The 26,228-nt window shown below is 40.1% G+C and overlaps 1 protein-coding gene across 9 annotated transcripts; it reads right to left on the bottom strand.

The window, feature by feature from the left end:
• Positions 1 to 8,453: 8,453 nt before the first annotated feature.
• Zfp788 (zinc finger protein 788) lies at positions 8,454 to 25,804 on the bottom strand. 9 transcript variants are annotated; one of them, NM_023363.3, is made up of 6 exons: positions 25,641 to 25,804; positions 24,625 to 24,655; positions 15,903 to 16,002; positions 11,718 to 11,852; positions 11,456 to 11,516; positions 8,454 to 11,142 (listed from the first exon to the last, which is right to left on the bottom strand). In NM_023363.3, the coding sequence occupies exons 4-6, from the start codon at positions 11,749 to 11,751 to the stop codon at positions 8,739 to 8,741; spliced, it is 2,499 nt and encodes an 832-aa protein (NP_075852.1). In that variant the 5' UTR covers positions 11,752 to 11,852; positions 15,903 to 16,002; positions 24,625 to 24,655; positions 25,641 to 25,804; the 3' UTR covers positions 8,454 to 8,738. The 9 variants fall into 9 exon arrangements, with proteins under 9 accessions (NP_075852.1, NP_001347604.1, NP_001347612.1 ...); NM_001360675.1 differs by having other exon boundaries at positions 11,718 to 11,844; NM_001360683.1 differs by lacking the exon at positions 15,903 to 16,002.
• Between the last annotated feature and the right edge of the window lie 424 nt (positions 25,805 to 26,228).

The following is a 26,228-nucleotide window of genomic DNA, read 5'->3' as shown; positions in this document are numbered from 1 at the left end:
AAAACAAAACTATCCTAACCTAAAGAATTAGATGCCCATGAACATACAAGAAGCCTACAGAACTCCAAATGGATTGGACCAGAAAATAAATTCCTCCTGTCGCATAATAGTCAAAACTCCAAATGCACAAAACAAGTAAAGAATATTAAAAGCAGTAAGGAAAAATGGTCAAGTAACATATAAAGGCATACCTATCAGAATTACACCAAACTTCTCACCAGAGACTATGAAAGCCAGAAGATTTTGGCAGATGTCATACAGGTCCTAAGAGAACAAAAATGCCAGACCAGGCTCCTATATGCAGAAAAATTCTCAATTGCCATAGATGGAGAAACCAAGGTATTCCATGACAAAAAAAATTTATATAATATCTTTCCACAAATCCAGCACCTCACAGGATAATAAATGGAAAACTCCAACACAAGGAGGGAAACTACACCCTAGAAGTAGCAAGAAAATAATGTTCTTTTAACAAACCATAAAGAAGATAGCCACATAAACATAATTCCACATCTAACAACAAAAATAACAGGAAGCAATAATCATGATTCTTTAATATCTCTTAATATTAATGGATATAATTTCTCAATAAAAAGACATAAACAAACAGAACTGGATAAATAAACAAGACCCAACATTTTGCTGCTTACAGGAAACCCACCTTAGTGACAAAGACAGACACTACCTCAGAGTGAAAGGCTGCAAAACAATTTTTCAAGCAAATGATCCCAAGAAAAAAGCTGAAGTAGCCATTCTAATTTCCAATAAAATCAACTTTCAATCTAAAGTTATCAAAAAAAAAAAAAGGAGGGACACTTTATACACATCAAAGGTAAAGCTACCAAGATGAACTCTCAATTCTGAACATCTATGCTCCAAATAAAAGGGCATCCACATTCATAAGTGAAATTTTGCTAAAGCTCAAAGCACCCATTGCACCTCACACAATAATAGTGAGAGACTTCAATACCCCACTCTCATCAATAGACTGACCTTGCAAACAGAAACTAAACAGAGACACAGTGAAACTAACAGAAGTTATGAATGAACCAAAACGATTTAACATAGCTATAGAACATCTTATCCTACTAACAAAGGAATATACCTTCTTCTCAGCACCTCACAGTACCTTCTCCAAAATTGAGCATAAAATTGATCACAAAACAGACCTCAACACATACAAGAAGATTGAAATAATCCCATTCATCCTATCAGATCAAAACAACCCTGAGATTCCACCTCACACCAGTCAGAATGGCTAAGATTAAAAACTCAGGTGACAGCAGATGTTGTCGAGGATGTGGGAAAAGAGGAACACTCCTCCATTGCTGGTGGGATTGCAAGCTGGTACAACAACTCTAGAAATCAGTTTGGCAGTTCCTCAGAAAATTGGACATAGTGCTAGCTGAGAACCCAGCTATACCACTCCTGGGAATATACCCAGAAGATTCTCCACCATGTAATAAGGACACATGCTCCACTATAGTCATAGCAGCCTTATTTATGAGAGTCAGAAGCTGGAAATAACCCAGATTTCTACAAAATGGAGTATTACTCAGCTATTAAAAACAATGAATTCTTGAATTTCTTAGGCAAATGGATGGAACTAGAAAATATCAACCAGAGTGAAGTAACCCAATCACAAAAGATCACACATGGTATGCACTCACTGAAAAGTAGATGTTGGCCCAAAATTTCAGAATACCCAAGATATAGTCCACAGACCACATGAAGCTCAAGAAGAAGGAAGACCACAGTGTGTATACGTCAGTCCTTCTTAGAAGGGGGAACAAAATAACCATGGAAGGAGTTACAGAGACAAAGTTCATAGCAGAGACTGAAGGAATGGCCATCCAGAGACTGCCCCACCTGGGAATCCATCCCATAAACAACCACCACTGCGAAAAGGAAAGTTCATAGCACTAAGTGCCCCCATAAGTAAATTAAAAAGTTCTCATATCAGCAATTTTAAAGTATACCTGAAAGCTCCAGGGAAAAAAGAAACAAATATGTCAAAAGGAGAAGGCAGGAAATCATCAAAACCAGGGCTAAACTCAATCAGTTAGAAAAAAGGAAACAATATAAACCATCAATGAAACCAAGACCTAGTACTTGGAGAAAATCAAAAGGATAGACACATACTTAGCTATCTCACCAAGAGACAGAAAGACAGTATCCAAATAAACAAACTCAGTAATAAAAAGGAATACAGATCACCTGTCACTTAGAAAATTAGAATAATAATAATAACTAGGTCTTATTTCAAAAGCTTGTACTCCACAAAATTGGAAAATCTTAATGCAATGGATGATTTCCAGATAAATATCATTTACCAAAGTTACATCATGATCAGGTAAATTATCTGAACATCCCCATAACTCCTAAACAAATACTAACAGTCATTAAAAGTCTCCCAACCAAAAAGAGCCTAGGGCCAGATGGTTTTAGTTCAGAATTCCATCAGACTTTCAAAGATGAGCTAATACCAATACTCCTCAAACTATTCCACAAAATAGAAACAGAAGGATTACTGTCAAACTCATTCTATGATGAAACAGTTACTCTGTTACCTAAACCACACAAAGTCTCAAGAAAAAAAAGAGAGAATTTCAGACTATTTCTCTTATGAACATTGATGCAAAAATACTCAATAAAATACTTACACCCTGAATCTAGGAACACATCAATGACTTCTCCCATCAGGATAAAGTAGGCTTCATCCCAGGGATGAAGGGATGGTTCAATATATGAACATCCATCAAATTAAAAAACTGAAAGAAAAAAAATCCCATGATTATCTCATTAAACACTGAAAAAAAAACTTTGATAAAATCCAACACCTTTTCATGTTTAAAGACATTAGAGAAATCAGGAATACAGGGCACATACCTAAACATAATCAAAGCAATATACGGGAAGCCAACATCCAACCTCAAACTAAAAGGAAAGAATCTTAAAACAATTCCAGTAAAATCAGGGACAAGACAAGGCTGTCCACTCTCTTACTATCTGTTCAATACAGTAATTAAAAGTCTAAGTGGAGCAAAATCACAACTAAAAAATATCAAGGGGATAAAAATTGGAAAGACGTCAAAGTATCTCTATTTACAGATGATATGATAGTATAGATGAGTGACCCCCTAATTTCTACCAGAGAACACTTACAGCTGAAGAACACCTTCAACTAAGTAGCTAGATACAAAATTAACTCAAAGAAATCAGTATCCTTCCTTTATACAAATGATTCCACAAAATAGAAACAGAAGGTACTCTACCCAACTCATTCTATGAAGCCACAATTACTCTGATACCTAAACCACAAAAAGATCCAACAAAGATTGAGAACTTCAGACCAATTTCCCTTATGAATATCGATGCAAAACTCCTCAATAAAGTTTTCGCTAACCGAATCCAAGAACACATGAAAACAATCATCCATCATGACCAAGTAGGTTTCATCCCAGGGATACAGGGATTGTTCAATATACGGAAATGCATCAATGTAATCCAGTATATAAACAAACTCAAAAACAAAAACCACATGATCATCTTGTTAGATGCTGAGAAAGCATTTGACAAAATCCAACACCATTCATGATAAAAGTCTTGGAAAGATCAGGAATTCAAGGCCCATACCTAATCATGATAAAAGCCATCTACAGCAAACCAGTAGCCAACATCAAAGTAAATGGTGAGAAGCTGGAAGCAATCCCACTAAAATCAGGGACTAGGCAAGGATGTCCACTCTCTCCCTACCTATTCAACATTGTACTTGAAGTCCTAGCCAGAGCAATTCGACAACAAAAGGAGATCAAGGGGATACAAATTGGAAAGGAAAGTCAAAATATCACTTTTTGCAGATGATATGATAGTATATATAAGTGACCCTAAAAATTCAACCACAGAACTCCTAAACCTGATAAACAGCTTCAATGAAGTAGCTGAATATAAAATTAACTCAAACAAGTCAATGGCCTTTCTGTACACAAAGAGTAAACAAGCTGAGAAAGAAATTAGGGAAACAACACCCTTCTCAATAGTCACAAATAATATAAAATATCTTGGCGTGACTCTAACTAAGAAAGTGAAAGATCTGTATGATAAGAACTTCAAGTCTCTGAAGAAAGAATTTAAAGAATATCTCAGAAGATGGAAAGATCGCCCATGCTCATGGATTGGCAGGATCAATATAGTAAAAATGGCTATCTTGCCAAAAGCAATCTACAGATTCAATGCAATCCCCATCAAAATTCCAACTCAATTCTTCAACAAATTAGAAAGGGCAATCGGCAGATTCATCTGGAATAACAAAAAACCTAGGATAGCAAAAACTCTTCTCAAGGATAAAAGAACCTCTGGTGGAATCACCATGCCGGACCTAAAGCTGTACTACAGAGCAATTGTGATCAAAACTGCATGGTACTGGTATAGTGACAGACAAGTAAACCAATGGAAGAGAATTGAAGACCCAGAGATGAACCCACACACCTATGGTCACTTGATCTTTGACAAGGGAGCAAAAACCATCCAGTGGAAAAAAGACAGCATTTTCAACAAATGGTGCTGGCACAGCTGGTGGTTATCATGTAGAAGAATGCAAATTGATCCATTTCTATCTCCTTGTACTAAGGTCAAATCTAAGAGGATTAAGGCACTCCACATAAAACCAGAGACACTGAAACTTATAGAGGAGAAAGTAGAGAAAAGCCTTGAAGATAGGGGTACAGGGGAAAAATTCTGAATAGAACAGCAATGACTTGTGCTGTAAGATCGAGAATCGATAAATAAGACCTAATAAAGTTGCAAAGCTTCTGCAAGGCAAAAGACACCATCAATAAGACAAAAAGACCACAAACAGATTGGGAAAGGATCTTTACCTATCCCAAATCAAATAGGGGACTAATATCCAATATATATAAAGAACTCAAGAAGGTGGACTCCAGAAAATCAAATAACCCCATTAAAAAATGGGGCTCAGAGCTGAACAAAGAATTCTCACCTGAGGAATACCGAATGGCAGAGAAGCACTTGAAAAAATATTCAACATCCTTAATCATCAGGGAAATGCAAATCAAAATAACCCTGAGATTCCACCTCACACCAGTCAGAATGGCTAGGATCAAAAATTCAGGTGTCAGCAGATGCTGGCGAGGATGTGGAGAAAGAGGAACACTCCTCCATTGTTGGTGGGATTGCAAGCTTGTACAACCACTCTGGAAATCAGTCTGGCGGTTCCTCAGAAAATTGGACATAGTACTACTGGAGGATCCAGCAATACCTCTCCTGGGCATATATCCAGAAGATGTCCCAACCGGTAAGAAGGACACATGCTCCACTATGCTCATTGAAGCCTTATTTATAATAGCCAGAAGCTGGAAAGAACCCAGATGCCCCTCAACAGAGGAATGGATACAGAAAATGTGGTACATTTACACAATGGAGTACTACTCAGCTATTAAAAAGAATGAATTTATGTAATTTCTAGGCAAATGGATGGGCCTGGAGGGCATCATCCTGAGTGAGGTAACCCAATCACAAAGGAACTCACACAATATGTACTCACTGATAAGTGGATATTAGCCCAAAACCTAGGATAGCCAAGATATAAGATACAATTTGCTAAATGGATGCAACTCAAGAAGAACGAAGACCAAAGTGTGGACACTTTGCCCCTTCTTAGAATTGGGAACAAAACACCCATGGAAGGAGTTACAGAGACAAAATTTGGAGCTTTGACGAAAGGATGGACCATCTAGAGACTGCCATATCCAGGGATCCATCCCATAATCAGCTTCCAAACGCTGACACCATTGCACACACTAGCAAGATTTTGCTGAAAGGACCCAGATATAGCTGTCTCTTGTGAGACTATGCTGGGGCCTAGCAAACACAGAAGTGGATGCTCACAGTAAGCTATTGGATGGATCACAGGGCCCCCAATGGAGGAGCTAGAGAAAGTACCCAAGGAGCTAAAGGGAACTGCAACCCTATAGGTGGAACAACAATATGAACTAACCAGTACCCCGGAGCTCTTGTCTCTAGCTGCATATGTATCAAAAGATGGCCTAGTCGGCCATCACTGGAAAGAGAGGCCCATTGGATGTACAAACTTTATATGCCCCAGTACAGGGAAACGCCAGGGCCAAAAAGGGGGAGTGGGGGGTAGGGGAGTGGGGGTTGGTGCGTATGGGGGACTTTTGGGTTAGCATTGGAAATGTAAATGAGGAAGAAACCTAATAAAAAAATTAAAAAAAAAGAAATTAGGGAAACAACACCCTTTACAATAGTAATGAATAATATAAAACATGTTGGTGTAACTCTAGGCAAGCAAATGAAATATCCATATGACAAGAACTTCAAGTCCCTGAAGAAAGAAATTGAAGAAGATATCAGAAGATGGAAATATTTCCCATGTTCATGAACAGTCAGGATTAACATAGTGAATATTGCCATTTTACCAAAAGAATCTACAGATTCAATGCAATCAAATTTTTTATTAGTAGATATTTTCTTCATTTACATTTTAAAAAGCTATCCTGAAAGTCCCCTATACCCTCCCCCTGCCCTGCTCCCCAACCCACCCACTCCTGCTTCCTGGTCCTGGCATTCCCCTGTACTGGGGCATATAATCTTCACAAGACCAAGGGCCTCAAGAGAGACCCATCATTGGGAAGACCCAATGATGGCTGACTAGGCCATCTTCTGCTACATATGGATCATATTGTTGTTCCTCCTCTAGGGTTGCAGACCCCTTCAGCCTCTTGAATACTTTCTCTAGCTCCTCAATTGGGGGCCCTGTGTTCCATCCAATAGAAGACTGTGAGCATTCATTTCTGTATTTGCCAGGCACTGGTATAGACTCACAAGAGACAGCTATATCAGGGTCCTGTCAGCAATATCTTGCTGGCTTATGCAATAGTATATGAGTTTGGGGGCTGTTTATGGGATGGATCCCCGGGTGGGGCAGCCTCTGGATGGTCCATTGTTCCATCTCAGCTCTAAACTTTGCCTCTTCAGAGCCTGGTATAACCTTTGTAAATGAGGAGGACGTTTCACTGCATGTTGCAATTTTGTCCGAAGCTCCTAGGGCCAGTAAATGTCATTGTTCTGTAGTAGTATCACCAAATTGAATTTGTTCTTTTATATTAGTGTACTGCCCTTCACCAGACACTAATCTATGACTATATTATACTCATTCCCCTCTATTTTGCTGTTCAATGTGCACAGCTCTTTCCCTCCACATTAATCGCTGTGACTGTGGACTGGCCTCCAGTACAGCTGTCACCAATCCCTTCCAGTCTTGGAGAATAGTTCTATTTTGAATAATCTAGTTGTTTAGAATTTGTTTTATATATGACAAGTGCATCCTATTTGAAATCACAGCCTCTTTAAAATTCCTTAGATTTATCATTTCTATGGGACACCGTCCTATCTTGTCATAACCTTGTTCCTCCCCATTAGCAGGCATATATGACGTATGACTACTGGGAAAGCTGATGATTTCATAACCTGGGGCCATGTTTGAGATGAACCCTTTCTTTTGCAATGGGCTGTTTCATCAGATTGTCCTCTTGCCTTGTCAGCTTTTCTCTGACCTAACAGACTTCTGGTACAGTTTCTTTCTCTCTTTCCTCCTCTGGAAACTCCCACTCCTTTGTTTAATCTCTGGGACTTAGCCTTTTTGTTCTCCCGTTTCTGGTGCTTCTTGCCTCTGTAGCACTTTCACTTCCACCCACATTTTTTTCCAGTTGCACAGCCACCTCTGCAAACTTTTCAGAAAAGACAGAGCAAAGTGAACACTTTTGTTTTCCCATGTCAGCCATTTATTGTTTTCCGAGTTCCTCCATTTCCAGCTGCAGTGTTTCCATCTATTCTCCCAAACTTTTTTTGAAAAAGAATACAGGAGGAAGAAAAAGAAAAACCAGAAAATCTTCTCTGGGAGCAGAGCAAGAGACATCCCAGTGGAAGCAGCTGCAATACATTTTGTGCTGGTGTCTCAAAAAAAAAAAAAAAAAAAAACAAGGAAAACAAGGATGTGGGGGAAAGGGAGCGATGTCATTATTAGACTATTTCCTGCTTATTAGGGGTGTGGAGGTCCTGGGGGCAAGTTTGATCATTGCTGTCAGGATCTCTAACTGCTTTTGGTTTCTTTGCACAGACTACATAACAAATGGTGACCAAGAGCAACCAGCAACCCACCACCAACAGCCTCGTGTCTTGGGGCCCCAGCATTTATATACCCTCTGAAAAGTCCCCAGAATTCCAAATGTCACGTAATCACAGAAACAACCTGCAGCTGAAAAAAACCATACCCCTCCTAGAACACAAGGCAAATCATAATCAGTTGCTGTGACGCAGCCCCATACTCCATATCTGGGAGAAAAATGAAAACATATTCTTATAATATTTCCATCTTTTAAAAATAAAAAAAACTCCAAAATTTTCACCACATATGAGTTTTCACATTGTTTATATTCACAGAATTCCCTTCTAACATAACAATTTTTTAATGTCGTAGGAAACATGGTTCTACTTCATTATGAGTTATTCCATACATTTGAAAAGGATGATTACTTCAGAAGGCTATCCCACTTTATACTCATACTGTTACATATAAATTTTTCTCTGCAGTTGATAACTGTAAAAAGAATTTATCACATTATTCAATATCTATTCTCCCAAATGAGATTTACCTCTCCTAAAAGAATTGTGATATGGCAAAGATTTAATCACATTGTTTACATACATAGGGTTCTTTCACAAATGTGAGTTCTTTCATGCCTCTGAAGAAAAGAAGGATAAATGAAGATCTTACCACATTGTTTGCATTCATTGAGTTTTTGTATAGCATGGATTTGTTTATGGTTTTGAAATGAACTATAACGTCTGAAGATTTTACCACACTGTTGACACTGATAGGATTTTTCCTCAATATGGTTTCTTTCATGTTCTCGGAGGGAACTACGAGATTTAAAGGCCTTACCACATTGTTTACAATCATAGGGTTTTTCACTACTATGAGTTCTTTCATGCATTCGAAGTAAGGATGGATAAATGAAGCACTTACCACATTGTTTGCATTCATAGGGCTTTTCCCCACTGTGAAGTTTTTTATGGACCCGAAAGGAACTATGACCTCTAAAGGCTTTCCCACACTGTTTACATTCGTAGGGTTTCACACCACTGTGAATTCTTTCATGGGTCTGGAGTAAGCAAGGATAAATAAAGGACCTGCCACATTGTTTACATTCATAGGGCTTTTCCCCAGTATGGTTTCTTTCATGGACCCGAAGGGAACTGTGAGATTTAAAGGCCTTACCACATTGTTTACAGCTATAGGGTTTTTCTGCACTGTGAGTCCTTTCATGTATTCGAAGTAGAGAAGGATAAATATAGGACTTACCACACTGTGTACATTCATATGGTTTTCCCCCAGAGTGCGTTCTATCATGTATTTGGAGTAAATATGGATAAATGAAGGACCTGTCACACTGTTTACATTCATAGAGGTTTTTCCCAGTGTGAATTATTTTATGTCTTTGAAGGGAATTGTGATATCTGAAGGAGTTACCACACTGTTCACATTTATATGGTTTTTCTCCGGTATGAGTTCTATTATGTAACTGAAGGGACCTCTGGCATATGAAGGCTTTGCTACAGTGTTTACATACATAAGCCTTTACGTCAGTATGAATTCTTTTATGTCTCTGAAGGGAGTTGTAACTTTTGAAGGCTTCACCACACTGTTTACAGGCATAGGGTTTTTCCCCAGTGTGAGTTCTTTCATGCAGTTTAAGTAAGGAGGGAAAAATGAAGGCTTTATCACATTGTTTACATGGATAGGGCTTTTCCCCAGTGTGAGATCTCTCATGCAATTTAAGTAAGGAGGGATAAACGAAGGCTTTGCTGCAAATCTTACACTTATAGGGTTTCTCGCCAGTATGAGACTTTTGATGCATTTTAAGCAAATACCGATTAATAAAAGATTTAGCGCACTGCTTACATTCATAAGGTTTTTCCCCGGTATGAGTTCTTTCATGGACTCGAAGGTCACTGAGGCGCCTGAACGCTTTCCCACACTGTTTACATCCGTAGGGTTTCACACCACTGTGAGTTCGTTCATGAATCTGGAGTAAGCAGGGATAAATAAAGGACCTGCCACATTGTTTACATTCATAGGGCTTTTTCCCAGTATGGTTTCTTTCGTGGACTCGAAGGGAACTGTGAGATTTAAAGGCCTTACCACATTGTTTACAGCTATAGGGCTTTTCTGCACTGTGAGTTCTTTCATGTGTTTGAAGTAGAGAAGGATAAATAAAGGACTTACCACATTGTTTACATTCATAGGGCTTTTCCCCAGTATGAACTTTTTTATGGCGCCAAAAGGAACTGTTAACTCTAAAGGCTTTCCCACACTGTTTACATTCGTAAGGCTTTTCCCCAGTGTGAACTCTTATATGTGACTGAAGTGATCCCTGACAGATGAACACTTTATTACAATAATGACATTTATAAGGCTTTTCCTCAGTATGAGCTATTTTATGTTTTTGAAGAGAACTGAAATTTCTGAAAGCTTTACCACACTGTAGGCACCCGTAGGGTTTTTCATTGGAATGAGTTATTTCATGTTTTTGAAGTAAAGAAGGATACATGAAAGATTTACTACACAGCCTACATTCATAGGGCTTTTTCCTTGTATTAATTCTTCCACGACTTTCACAGGAACCAAAAGAGCTCGGAGCTCTACCAAATGGTTTGTGTTCATTATCGATGTCTGCATTGTCATTCATTTCATGGATGTAAAATGATTTAGCTGAAGGACAGTTTTTTACCTTCTGTTCACAGTGCTGTTCTCCAACAGGAGTTTCTTGATATCTTCCAAATGAGCTGGGAAAACCAAAGGATGTGGCACAAACGTTATAAGACCTACTCATACTGAGATTTTGTGTATATATTGGAATACTTGTAACAGAATTCAGGTCTGTTTTCCAAGTCTGTTCACATTTATATTGCATCCCGCCACTTTCATCAAGCTCAGATTTTAGACCAGGGAAGATGTTTGTCAGAGTTGGTGTCTTGGTGAAGATTTCTCCAGATTGATCACCTTCAGTACTCTCATAGAGTCTCTCAAACTTACATATTCTGTTAGGATAATGAAACACACATTAGCAATAGTGCTTTTGCTCACTTTTTGATTATTAGTCAGTCTTGGATATGGACTACTCCAAAATAAAAGAAAATTTAAACATTCTGGTACAGGTGAATGGTTTGCAATCAAGGGGACTTGTGATTTTCTGATGTGGTTCCCACAGAGTTGTCTTAAAATACATTTCTTAGAATTGCTTCCAAATGATCTAAAGATGACTAAGTTTAATCTCTGCATATTTCCTTTTCTTTAAATTTCACAATATATTAAGATTAACTCATGAAACCTCTGCCTCTATATGGACCTTACCTTTGACTTCTCCTAGGATTTGTGTGCTCATCTTCCATGCTTTGGTCTTCCCATTTGTTTCCTAAAAATGAATGTCAGATAAATCATGAAAAATTATTATATATTGCACAAAAACTATCATCTTATACTTTCAGTGTACATTGTAACTATGTCTGGTTTATTCACCAAATTCTATCCTTTCCACAGCCACGACACAGTAGAACATGGATAACGGAAATACTTGTTCTCTAGTGAGTAAACGAAGGAATGATGATTCTCTTACCGACACAAGCAAGGTTATTGTAGATTTCCAGCATTACATCTCTGTACAGATGCTTCTGAGAAGAATCCAGCAAAGCCCACTCTTCCTCGGTGAAGTTCACAGCCACATCCTCAAAGACAACTAAATCCTAAAGCACTCCAAAAATATGTGCAAGAGAAATTGTGAGATGTAAGGCACTATACATCTAAATTCAACTGACAAGAAATTGATGAATTCTGTAGTCTCCAAACATTTTATCTCGTGTACAGATAGGCTACAGATAGTGTTGAGATTCCTCTTATACCTGGGCACAGGGAGTAGGATATACTGCTGGGCTACACCAATTTTTCTCTTTAAGATGGATCTCTAGTCCTTCCATTTTAAAAAAAAAAATCTATCATTCTATCATCTATAGAGCATTGTTGCTGGTACTTAGAAATTCCTAATAAAAAAGCTTAAGCTTTGACGTCATAAGGGAATAATAAGTTCTAACACAGATTTCATGCACATAAACTAGAAGATTAATTCACTCAGCCTAAATGATTTATGCAAGTATTGTAGCATTTTCTGAATTCCTGTTATCCTTCTCAGTCTAATACAAACTATAGTATTTAGAAGGTCCGCCTCCTTGTGATTCCATGTTCTGCTTCCTCCCTTAGTGTGTCCAGAAGCCACTATACACCAGGCTGGAAGGATAAAGAGCTGAGAATGGGTAGGGTCTACAGAATCTTGGTCCTCCTCTGAGGATTTTAATGTTACAGCTCTCCTCTTATCATCTCTCAGATGATATTCGATGTAATGGCTTATGTGCATACCCTTTATTCAGGGTAAATCAAGGCTATATATAAATCTTAGGGTGAAGTTTTATTGTGACTTAAGGTTCAGGCAATACCTCATTTGCATGAAGAGACATTCCATAAATCCCAGGTGCTTTAAAACCAGATACACTAAATCTAATAGAAGAGAAAGTGGGGCAAATCCTTGAACACATGGACCCAGGGGAAATTTCATGAACAGAACAACAATGGTTTATGCTCTAAGACCAAGAATCAACAAATGGGACCTCATAAAATTACAAAGCTTCTGTAAGTTAAAGGATACTGTCAATAGGACAAAACAACAACCAACAGATTGGGAAAAGATATTTACCAACCCTACATCCAATAGAGAGCTAATATCCAATATATACAAAGAACTCAAAATGTTAGATTCCAGAGACCAAATAACCCTATTTAAAAATGGGGAACGGAGCTAAACAGAGAATTCTCAACTGAGGAGCCACGTATGGCAGAGGAGCACGTAAAAAAATGTTCAACATCCTTAGTCATCAGGGAAATGCAAATCAAAACAACCCTGAGATTCCACCTCACACCAGAATGGCTAAGATCAAAAACTCAGGTGACAGCAGATGCTGGTGAGGATGTGGAGAAAGAGGAACACTCCTCCATTGCTGGTGGGATTATAAACTGGTACAACCACTCTGGAAATCAGTCTGGTGGTTCCTCAGAAAATTGGACATAGTACTACTACCTGAGGACACAGCTATACCACTCCTGGGCATATACCCAGAAGATGCTCAAACATGTAATAAGGACACAAGCTCCACTATGTTCATACCAGCCATATTTATAATAGCCAAAAACTGGAAAGAACCCAGATGTCCCTCAACAGAGGAATGGATACAGAAAATGTGGTACATTTACACAATGGAGTACTACTCAACTATTAAAAATAATGACTTCATGAAATTCACAGGGAAATTGATGGAACTTGAAATTATCATCCTGAGTGAGGTAACTCAGTCACAAAAAAACAGACATGGTATACACTTACTGATAAGTGGATATTAGCCATCTGATATACAGTTGCTATTGTGGATGCTGGGAAGTGCTTGTTGAAGGGAGTCTGATAGGGCTGTCTCCTGAGAGGCTCTGCCAGAGCCTGACAAATACAGAGGTGGATGTGTGCAGCCAACCATTGGACTGAGCTCAGGGTCCCAGATGGAGGAGTTGGAGAAGGGACTGAAGGAGCTGAGGGGGTTTGTAGCCCCATGGAAGGTGCAACAGTGTCAACTGGCTAGATATCCCCACTCCCCCCCCCCCCCCCGAGCTCCCAGGGACTGGACCACCAACCAAAGAGTACACATGGAGGGACCCATAGCTCCAGCCTCACATGTGGCAGAGCATGGCCTTGTTGGACATCAGTGGAAGGAGAGGGCCTTGGGCCTGAGGCTGTTCGAAGCCCCAGTGTAGGGGAATGCCAGAGTGGGAAGATAGGAATGGCGGGGGGGGGGGGGCTCCCTCACAGAGGCAGTGGGAGGGGTGATGAGATGGGGTTTCTGAAGAGGAAACCTGGGAAGGAGAAAACATTTCAAATGTAAACAAAGAAAATATCCATTTATATATACATACATATGTGTGTGTGTATACACATATATATGTATGTATATATAAATTAAAAAAAAATCCCAGGTGCTTGCTAAGCTGATTCTTATCTGGAGGGAGGAAGCTGAATGTGTAATTTTGCCAAGGACTCTGTGACATTCCTTAGGTTGGGGTCCTGAGGCAGGGAAGAGGAAGTCTAACTGGCCTCCCTCATAGAAACTTTCACATGTCACATCTTCTTAAATGGAATTTGAGTATACCCTATATGACCACACCCAGAAAAAATATTTAGAAGCTCCAAAACAGTTTATTTTAGGCCCAATCATAATGGAATGATGTTTGCATTTCCATTGAGAAATGTCAAATCAGAATAAAATAACTAAAAAGATTCTATGTACTTTTAGGAATTTGAGGCCACATATATACGACAAGAGGCTCCTCTATAAAACTGGGTTTCACTTTTGTGAGCTAGAAATCTTCTCTTCTTTGTCGAGTACCCCAGCCTAAGCACTGTATGCAATCCCTTAGGGCTAAACAGGAGGACTGCCCTAATCTAGGACTGCTCTTTGAAGGGACAGTGAACTCTTAGGATCCAGGATGGGTCTCATGCCATCCATTCCTTCTCCCTCACCCTGTGACACCATCATAGCGATGGGGCCTAAACTTGATACCAACACTCTAAAAGAAAGAACACAGTTCTACTGTATACGTGCCTGAAGCATTACACATTAAACACCATGCTGAAAGTAGATCTCCTTTGTTGGTCTAGAGTCCTAGTTTCCTCCTATCTAGGCTTTCACGGAAAGCTTTAAGAGAAATAGTGTTTTCTTAATAAAGCTTCTTCACTAGCTCATCTTCCTTAAATCCAGCCCTTAATGATACTCTTGAAAATCCTTTTTTTCGACATTTTCAAGCACAAACTCAAACATCCTTAACTGTTGAGTCTCCCTCCCCTCTACCTACCAATTCAGCTACTACCCTCCCCTTTCACCCCTCTTCCTCTGTCCTTCCTTTTTACATGTAAAACTGTTTCCAACCTCTGCCCTACCTACCTAGATACATTCATCCTACCACATTCATTCAGGAACTTCACACAGGTTAGAGAGAACTATTAAAAGTCACTCTGTCTCATTCTTTCCCTTTACATCATGACTATTGGGTACCCCCACATGGTAGAAGGGAATAATGGTTTCCTGCAAATTGTCCTATGACCTGTACATGGACACTGTAACCTGCACAAACCTACCAAACCACACATAATTTAAAATTAAAAAAAATCGAATCAAATATCCTTACACAAGGAAAAGACACACTAATTTTATACTTAGATGCTTAGCAACAGTAATAAACTAAAGGTCCTTGTTCTCCAGAATTAAAACATTCTGTTCTAAGAGCAGAAAACTGAACGAGTAATAAAAACACCATTGTTCATAGCATGCAACAATCTCAGCTCTGAATGTAGGTGTTTCAGGCAAAATTACCATTTTGTAGTAAGATGGTATATATAATATAAACACCCCGTGGCTCATGACCAAGGGTGCTCAGAAAATAGCTTAGATTTATCACATTTGATTCTGAATTTATGGTCACTGCATATTCAGGAAACGGTTTACTGTTGTCCAATATGACACTACCTGCACTCAGACTGTTTATGTGACATCATATGGAGCTATAACCTAATTCAAGATGTTGACTACGATATTAGGACTGTAAACTCTACAATTATGTTTCTATATAAGCCTAGAAAGTCAGGATCCTTAGCTCTTAGTAATAGCTGGCATTACAGGTTTCTGGTGGGCCAAAATATCAGGTGTCTTCATACCTCGACAGCAACCAATGTTATACCACCCAGGCCAGGTGTGTCTTGAGACCCTTCTCTTGACATGTGTGCTATCTTTGTCAACTTAATACAGGAAAGTCATCTAAGAAGAGAAAAATCAAAGGAGAAAATGTCACCATCAGATTGGTCTGTAGACAACTCTGTGGGGGCATTTTACAGATTAATGATTGGCATTTGAGGGTTCAGTTCATTTGTGATTAGTACCAGTCCTGGGCAGATACTTCTGAGTTGTATAAGAAAGCAGGCTGAGTAAGGATGAGAAGCAAGATAATTAGCAGTGTTCCTCTCTGGTCTCTGCTTCAGATCATGCTTCGAGATTCTAGCCTTGCTCTTGCGAAGATCACATGCCCCAGTCCAGGGGAACGCCAGGGCCAGGAAGCGGGAGTGGGTGGGATGGGGAGCAGGGGGGTGGGAGGGTATAGGGGACTTTTGGGATAGCATTTGAAATGTAAATGAAGAAAATATCTAATAAAAAATAAAAATAAAAAAATTTTAAAAAAATTTAAAAGTCAGGGTCTTACTATGTACAACTGAGTGTCTTGGAACTCACTATGTGCCAGGTTGGTCTCAAACTCATAGAGATCTACCTACTTTTACCCGCTGAGTGCTGTTGCTAAAGATGTGAGCCACCACATCCATCAAGTTGTGCATTCTTAAAGATTTTTTATTTGAGGGGGAAAGGGAAAAGTCTTACAAAAGACAGTAGCAGGTTTACACAGAACGTAACTTATGCTTTGTGATAAGGTGAAGGAGCAGGATTTTAGGTTACATGACCAGGGTCACAGAAATGCTTTAAGTTGGGGAGGCAGAGCTTTGTAAATGTGTGAGTAGAGTAAAACTGCCTTGATATCCAGGCATCAGAGGACTGGGTATTGCCCACCCTGTTCATAGTTCTATCTGCTAGGGCCCAGTTACCTTAGATGGTATAGACTTGACTTTTCTTTCCTTTTCTTTTCTCCTCTTTTCTTTTCTTTTCCTCCCCCAAAACAGGATTCCTCTGTGTAACAGCCCTGGATGTCTTAGAATTACTTTGTAGAGCAGCTGACCTTGAACTCAGATATCTGTCTGCCTTTGCATCTTGAGTCCTGGGATTAAAGGTGTGTACCACCACATTTGGTAGTTGGGCTTTCTAATATTTCCAGCCTTCTTAGTTATTGAAAGAAAGAAAGAAAGAAAGAAAGAAAGAAAGAAAGAAAGGAAGGAAGGAAGGAAGGAAGGAAGGAAGGAAGAAAGAAAGAAAGAAAGAAAGAAAGAAAGAAAGAAAGAAAGAAAGAAAGAAAGAAAGAAAGAAAGAAAAGAAAGAGAAGGGAGAGAGGGAGGGAGGGAGGGAGGGAGGGAGGGAGGGGGGCAGAGCTGTGGTATTAATGGGCAATGAAATCAGTTTGGCTTCTTACTGAACTGGGGTGGGGCTGGATTGGGGTGGGACTCCCTGTCCTATGATAGATCATCAAGTTGGTGGCCCTGGGGTTAGAGGCTATCTGTAATTAAACTTCAAGAGGGCACTGTCTATTTGTAAAACCATTTGGAGTTGGATTTGTTAAATTATGTTTTGTTGGGGTATTTTCTGAACAGAAATTTTACTTTTATTAATTCCTATAAGTTGTCAAAGACAACCTGATGAATTCTTTTGATTCAGGAATTCCATTTGGGAGAGTCTGAAGGATGACTAACTACTCAGAGGTGGATCTGTGGCTGGGAAGAATACTGCAGATAAACAGTGTCAGCCACTCTTCATTCGTGATACTGACAAAATTTGGGCAGGTTGAGGATAAGTCTCAGCATCAGTCTTGCAGGAAAGAAATGGAGAGGAGGAAGGAAAATTAGAACTCTTACAAAGTAAAGGAAGACAACAGAAAGAAGAAAAGTAGTTCTTCTCCCTTACATAGGGCCAGAGAACCTCCTTAGCTTGTAGGGCTATCAGTTAATTACCACAAGCACAAGAGGATCAGAGAGTGAGAGGGAAATAGGCAGCAAAGGAAGAAGGCCTGGACAGAAATGACTCCAGAGCTCTTGCAACTGTGATAAGGAAATCAAGAGAAGTAGATATTTAGATAGGTGAAACGGGTACCTATTAGGGAGTCTTGGGACATCAAATACACCTGGGAAAGAGAGAAAAGGAAACAAGTCTCTTTGTGACTTAAGTTCCTTTTGAGGTGTTGGTCAAAGCCACAATAGAAACTGAAGCTGACTGTAGCACCACCCCCAGCCCCAGCATGTTGAGTTGGCTGAAAAGTGCACTATCCCCTGAGATCCATTGTCCTGCCCAGGCTGCCCATCTGAGACCAGCTACACCAAGAACATCTGGGTCCCCTAACAATTGAAGCAGGGTTATCTCTGTTGTCTGCCACTGGATCCCCTCCCCCTTTCTGGATTACCTATCTGAACCTCAGTGGGAGATGTCCTAGTCCTGCTGGGCCTACATGTCCCAGGGTGGTGTAGTATCCAAGAGGGGGTGCTCATTCTCTGAGGGAAAAGGGAATAGGTAATCATGGGAGGGATGGAGGGTGCTGAGATCAAAATATAAAAAGAAATGTATATATATATATATATATATATATATATATGTGAGAAATATATATAAGTGTGTGTGTGTGTATATATATAAATATATATATATATATATATATATATATGGAAATAATCAAACACAGGGCTAAGATGAATGATTTAGAAACAAAAGAACAATGCAGAGATGGTTCTTTAAGAAAATCAACAAGATAGACAAACCCTTAGCCAAACTAACTAAAAGGCAGACAGTCTCCAATTCACAAAAGCAGAAATGAAAAGGGAGACAGAACAACAGACACCGAGGAAATCCAAAGAATCATTCAGTCTTACTTTGAAAACCTATACTCCACAAACTTGGTAAATCTGAATGAAATGGGTGATTTTCTAGATAGATATCATAAAAGGAAGACAGGTCTTTGGTCAGGAGAATAAGAGTACCTGCATTTATTTCCCTTTTAGAACCACCAAACAAGTTCTCAAAGAAAATCTAAAATAAATGAATGGTTTTCTAGACAGATAACACCAATGTTAAATCAAGATCAGATAAGCTATCTAAACAGTCCTATTACCCCTAAGAAAATAGAAGTAGATATTAAAAGTCTCACAACCAAAAAAAGTCTAGGGGCAGATAGTTTTAGTGCAGAATTCTACCAGACTTTCGCTAGAGTGTTAATACCAATACTCCTCAAACTATTCCATAAAATAGAAAGAAAAGGAACATTTTTGCCAAACTCATTCTATGAGGCCACAGTCACCCTGAAAAACAACATAAAAAAATCAACAAAGAAAGATGATTTTAGATCAATTTCTACTATAAACACTGATGGAAATGTACTCAATAGTGGCAAACTGATTCTAAGAACACATAAAAAACTTCATCCACCATAATCAAGTCGGCTTCATTCCAGGGATACAGGTATAGTTTAATATATGAAAATTGATCAATGTAATCCACTATAAAAAGAAAGTGAAAGAAAAGTTACATGACTATCTCATTAGATGTTGAAAAAGCCTTTGACAAAATCTAAAACACCTACATCTAAAACTCTTGGAGAAACATATAAAAAGGACACATGCTCCACTTTGTTCATAGCAGCATTATTTATAATAGCCAGAAGCTGTAAAGACCCCATATGTCCCTCAAGAGAGGAATAGATACCGAAAATGTGATACATTTTGTCTTAGTCAGGGTTTCTATTCCTGGATAAAACATCATGACCAAGAAGCAAGTTGGAGACAAAAGGGTTTATTCCGCTTACATTTCCACACTGCTGTTATCACCAAAGGATGCAGGACTGGAACTCAAGCAGGTCAGGAAGCAGGAGCTGATGCAGAGGCCATGGAGGGATGTTACTTACTGGCTTGCCTCTCCTGGCTTGCTCAGCCTGCTCTCTTATAGAACCAAGACAACCAGCCCAGAGATGGCACCACCCACAATGGGGCCTCCTCCCTTGATCACTAATTGAGAAAATGCCTTACAGATGGATCTTGTGGCGGCATTTCCCCAACTGAAACTCCTTTCTCTGTGATAACTCCAGCCTGTGTCAAGTTGACACAAAACCAGCCAGTACACATTTATACAATGGAATACTACTCAGCTATTAAAAACAATAATTCATAAAATTCTTAGCCAAATGGATGGAACTAGAAAATATCATCCTAAGTGAGGTAACCCAGTCACAAAAGAACACACATGGTATGCACTCACTGATAAGTAGATAGATATTAGCCCAGAAGCTCAGAATACCCAAATACAATTCACAGATCACATGAAGCTGAAGAAGAAGGAAGACCAAAGTATGGGTACTTCAGTCCTTCTTAGAAGGGGAACAAAATACTCATGTGAGGAGATGCCGAGACAAAGTGTGGAGCAGAGACTGAAGGAAAGGCCATCCAGAGACTGCACCATCTGGGGATAAATCCCATATACAGTCACCAAACCCAGACACTATTGTGGATGCCAACAAATGCTTACTGACAGAAGCCTGATATAGCTGTCTCCTGAGAGGCTCTGCCAGTGCCTGACAAATACAAAGGTGGATGTTCTCAGCCAACCATTGGACTGAACACAAGTTCCCCAATGAAGGAGCTAGAGAAAGGACTAAAGGAGCTAAAGGAGCTTGCAGCCCCATAGAAGGAACAACAGTATGAACTAACCAGTACCCCCAGAGCTCCCAGGGATTAAACCACCAACCAGAGTACACATGGAGAGATCTATGGCTCCAGCTGCATATGTAGCACAGGATGGCCTTGTTGGACATCAATGGGAGAAGAAGCCCTTGGTCCTGTGAAGACTCTATGCCCCAGTGTAGGGGAATGCCATGGCCAGGAAGCGGGAGTGGGTGGGTTGGTGAACAGGGGGAAGGGGGATAGGTTGGGGGTTTTTCGGAGCAGAAACCAGGAAAGGGGATAACATTTGAAACGTAAATAAAGAAAATATCGAATAATTTAAAAGTAAAAAAATAAAAGTCTTGGAGAAATCAGGGATACAAAGTGCATACCTAAACATAACAAAAGCAATTTATGCAAACCAACAGCCAACATCAAATTAAAGGAAGAGAAACAGAGCAATTCGCCTTAGATGAGGGTCAAGACAAGGCTGTCCACTCTCTCCCTATCCATTCATCATAGAACTAGAAGTTATACCTGGAGCAATAAAACAAGTAAAGGAGATAAGGGTTACAAACCGGAAAGGAAGAAGTGAAAATATTGCTTTTTGCAGATGATATGATAGTATATAAGTGATCCCAAAATTTCTACCAGAGAAATCCTTCAGGTGATAAACACATTTAGCAAAGTGGTTCAATACAAAATTAACTCAAAATCAGTAGCCCTTCTTTATACAAATGAGAAAAGAAATTATGGAAATAACACCCTTTACAATAGCCACAAATAATATAAAATACCTTGGTGTAACTCTAACCAAGCAAGTGAAAGATCTATATGAGAAGAACTTCAAGTCTCTGAAGATAGAAATTAAGGAAGACATCCAAAGATGGAAAGATCTCCCAAGTTCATGGATCTGTAGAATTAACATAGTAAAAATAGCCATCTCACCAAAAGCAATCTACATATTCTATGCAATTCCCATCAAAATTCCAATACAATTTTTTTACAGACCTTAAAAATGCAATTCTCAACTTCATATGGAAAAACAAAACCCCAGGATACCTAAAACAATCCTGTACAATAAGAGAATTTCTGAAGGCATCACCATCCCTGATTTCAAACTACACTACAGAGCAATACTAATTAAAATGCATGGTATTCACATAAACACAGACAGGCTGATTGATAGAATTGAAGACCCAAAAATAAACCTATATACTTATGAACTATGAATGCTTGATAGTTGACAAAGGAGCCAAAACCTTACATTGGAAAAATGAAAGCATCTTCAACAAATGGTCCTGATTTAACTAGATGTCTGCTTGTAAAAGAATGCAAATAGCCTCAAGTGGTGATTTGAATATGCTTGGCCCATGGTAAGTGGCACTATTAGGATTTTGGCCTTATTGAAAGAAGTATGCCCTTATACAGGAAGTGTTTCACTGTGGGAATGGGGTCTGAGGTCTCTATGCCCAAGTTCCACACAGTGTGGAGAGAGAGTCTCCTCCAGGCTTCCTACAGAAGAGAGTCTTAAATCAAGATAAACTCCAGGCTCCTCCTGCATCATGTCTACCTGCATGCTACCATACTTCCTACCATGATGATAATGGATGGAACTTCAGAAACTGTAAGTCAGCCCCAATAAAATGTTTCCTTTTATGAGAGTTGCCTTGGTCATGATGTCTCTTCGTAGCAATGGAAACACCAATTAAGACAATGCATAGCTATCATCCTGCAAAAAACTCAACTCCAAGTGGATCAAAGACTTCAACATAAAATCAAACACACTAAAAATCTAATAGAAGAGAAAGTGGGGAACTGCCTTGAATACAGTAGACAAATTCCTGAACAGAGCACTAATAGCTCAGGTACTAAGATCAACAATTAATAAGTGGGACCTCATGAAACTGGACAGTTTTTGTAAGGCTAAAGATACCATCAATAGGACAAAATAGAAGCCTACATTATGGGAAAATATCTTTACTAATCCTACATCCAATAGAGGCCTAATATTCAAAATATATATATATATATATATATATATATATATACTCAAGAAATTAGATACCACCAAACCAAATAACCCAATTAAAATTGAGGTACAGAACTCAATAGAGAATTCTCAACAGAGGAATCTTGAATGGCCATGAAACACTTAAACAAATGTTCAATGTCCTTAGTTATCAAAAAAAGCAAATCAAAGACTCCGAGATTCCATCTTATAAGCAGTCAGAATGGCTAAGACCAAAAACTGAAGTGTCAGCACCTGCTGGTGTGGATGTGTAGCAAGGAGAACATGCCTTCATTGCTGGTTGGAGTACAGACTTGTACTACCACTGGAAATCAATTTGGTGGTTTCTCAGAAAACTGGGAATACTTCTACCTCAAGACCTGGCTATCCTACTCCTGGGCATATACCCAAAAGATGCTCCATTATACCACAAGGATCCTTGCTTAACCGTGTTCATAACAGCTTTATTAATCTAGATGCCCCTCAACTGAAGATTGGATTTTAAAAAAATGTAGTACATCTACTATTCAGCTACTAAAAGCAAGAGCATCATGAAAACTGCAGGCAATGGATGAAACTTGAAAAATATTATTCTGAGTGAGGTAACCCAGACCCAGAAAGACATGTACTCACTTATAATTAATTGGACATTAACTGTAAAGTACAGGATACCTATGCTACAATCCACAAAACCAAAGAAACTAACAGGGCATGCCCAAGAAGGAATGCATGAAGAAGAAACAAAATAGTCACTGGAGGTGGATAAAAAAGAGGGAACTGGGTGGGAAAGGAGGTGAAGAGAGCAGTGGAGATGGGGATCAGGTATGGCTGGAGGTAGGCAGGAGAGTGCTGGGCAAAGAAATGGAAATGGTTCTAAGACATCTCTGGGACTAACTATAGACATGGATGGAGGAGGCTTCAGGGAGTCTATGGGGGTGACCCTAGCTGAGGTTCTTTTCTACCAGTGAAGGATATGGAGATTAAAGTGGTCACCTAGTGTGGCCAGGCAGGACTTCTAGTGGAGGGAGGTGGACATCACCCCATCGACAAAATCTTCAACCCAGTTTGTTCTCCCTACAAAAGATGCAGGGATAAAAATGGAGCCGAGTCTGAGGGAACCAATGACTACCCCAACTTGAGACCCAACCCAAATGGGACACAACCCTGACACTATTAGTGAATGCTCAGCTATGCTTGTAGACAGGAGTCACATGCAGATTTAAACAGATGCAGACACCCATAGCCAAACATCAGGAGGAGCTTGGAAGAGTAGGGGATAGGATTGAGCAAGAAAGAAGGATCAAGGATAACACAAGAAGACCTACAGAACCAACAGACCTGGGACCATGGGGGCCCACAGAGACTGAACCACCAACCAAAAAGCATGTAGGGGCTGGACCTATATCCCCTACACATTTGGAGCAGATGAGCAGCTTGGTCTTGATCTGAGTTCCCTAGCAGTTAGAGTGGGGGCTGTCTTTTACTTAGTTGCCTGCCCCTGGATCTCCTTCCCCTAACTGAACTGCCTGGTTGGGCCTCAGTGGGAAAGGACGTGCTTAGTTCTGCTGGGACTGGATGCCCCAGGAAGAGAGGAGGCAACGTGGGGAGGGATTTGTAAAGATGGAATTGGGTGGAGAGGGGGAGGGAGGTTTTGATCAGAATGTAAATTTAATGAATGAATTAATGAATTAATGAAAAAATAATTTTATGGTCGTGAGTCACAAGAACATGAGGAACTGTATTAAAGGCTGGCATTAGAGAAGTTAAGAGGAACTGCCACAGAGGGTTTTGGGGACTCAAGCTAGGATCTCAGACTTTCCTGTAGTTCCATTCAGCCCCACCTAGAGAAAACTGTGTAGGACAGAAAAGCTCAGTACTAGGGCTTACGGATTCAGACAGACGAGGATATGAAGGACACCTCTCTCCAGAGACCTTTACACTTGTCTCTCAGTGTCCCCTGAAGTACACGGAGGGCTGGAGAGATGACTCAGCAGTTGAGTGTGCTATTTTGGAAAACCTGAGTTTGGTTCCCAGCACTCACTTCAGTGGCTGATGACAGCATTTAACATTCATTACCTTCAAGGCCTCCGACATCCTCTTCAGGCCTCTGTGGGGAATCACACACATGTAGCATTTATACTGAGAGACACATACATATACAAAACATAAATAATCCTTAAACTAATAATTAGGGTTCTGAAGAGACGGCTTAGTGGTTTAAACCACTCGTTGCTCTTAAAGAGAACCCAAGTTTAATTTCTAGCACACACGTGGCATCTGAAAAGCATCTAAAACTGTTCTTGGAGATCCAAATCCAGTTCTGGCCTGCACATGCATTTGGTATATACACACATGCAAGCACATACTCATACACATAAAATAAAAATAAACCTTCAAAAAAGTTAAAATAGGAGAGGGCCTGGAAAGGCCCAGTAAAGGTAACTATCTCCAAGCCTGCTGCCCTGAATTCAAACCCTGGGGCCAGCACAGTGGGAAACCTATTCTCAGGAACTATCCTCTGACTTCCACAGGCACACTGGCACACTTGCCAGCCCGCAATAAATAAATATGGATTTAAAACATGGGGAGTGCTCTCCCAAAAGATTGTAAAAGGAAAAAAAAATGAATACGTTTTTTCTTTTTTTTTTCCTTTTTTTTTATTAGATATTTTCTCCATTTACATTTTAAATGCTATCCCGAAAGCCCCCCTATACCCTCCCACCCACCCACCCCGGGGGGGGGGAACCTAAATCTAAATACAGCCTGCACCATGCATTCAGAACATCAAGAACATAACACAGAAAACCTAGAGGGTCTTAAGGTTAGCAGTGTGGTGAAACGCCAACAACACTACCAGTGCTCACATACAGGGAACTGACGTCACCAACATCGAGGCACTCCTCTTGCTGGACAGAGCTCATCAAGTCGTCCCCCCCCCCCCCCAAGGCCCGCAAGGGCGTGGGGGTGGGGAGTAACTCTAAACCCACGGGGAGGGGGAATCCTGATGCCAGTACCAAAAGGCCCGCCCCAACCCCGGTGAGGATGCACCACATCGGATCCACCCCATCTGGGGACAAGGGTCCCTTGCTCACCATAGCGCGGCTTGCAGGCTCACCCGCTCTCTTCACATAATTTGCCTCATAATTTGTCACAGCGGTGCACTTCGTACAGAGCAACGTCTCCAACGCGACTACCTCAGTCTTAGAGCTTGGAAGGTGGCATGGCGGCCAAGAAATCCCGCCTCCCGCTGGCACTCGATTGGACTGCCTACTTGGAAGCTCTGATTGGCTAGCAATGTTTGAGTGATAGCATCCTTAAGCTGCACATGACTGAAGGGACCAGTACTGCTAGTCACTCCCAGCCCTGCCTTCGGCCCTATGTGCGGACCTGAATGAGCTCCAGTGAGATCTACATTTACACAGAACCTGTTTCTTCCTCCCAGAACTGGCTCGGCTGTCTTCTTGCACTTAGTTGGCACTCCTTGCTTCAGAGCACAGGGTCGCTCATGTGCACTGCCCACTACACAATTCTGCTTAAATGCAAATCTCCCTGGATCTGGAACAGGTCTGCACCCTTTAGCGAACACACAACTGGGAAGGAGTGTGGCTCTCCCTACGCCTTTAGCTCTCCTTTCCATCAAAGGGAACGTCTGTCACTCACGCCTCTTTAGCCAATCAAAG

This window comes from Mus musculus, chromosome 7 (genome assembly GCF_000001635.26).
Source record: "Mus musculus strain C57BL/6J chromosome 7, GRCm38.p6 C57BL/6J".
Taxonomy (NCBI): Eukaryota; Metazoa; Chordata; class Mammalia; order Rodentia; family Muridae; genus Mus; species Mus musculus.
The sequence above is the reverse complement of the archived record's forward strand: the minus strand, read 5'-3'. Positions and strand labels throughout refer to the sequence as shown.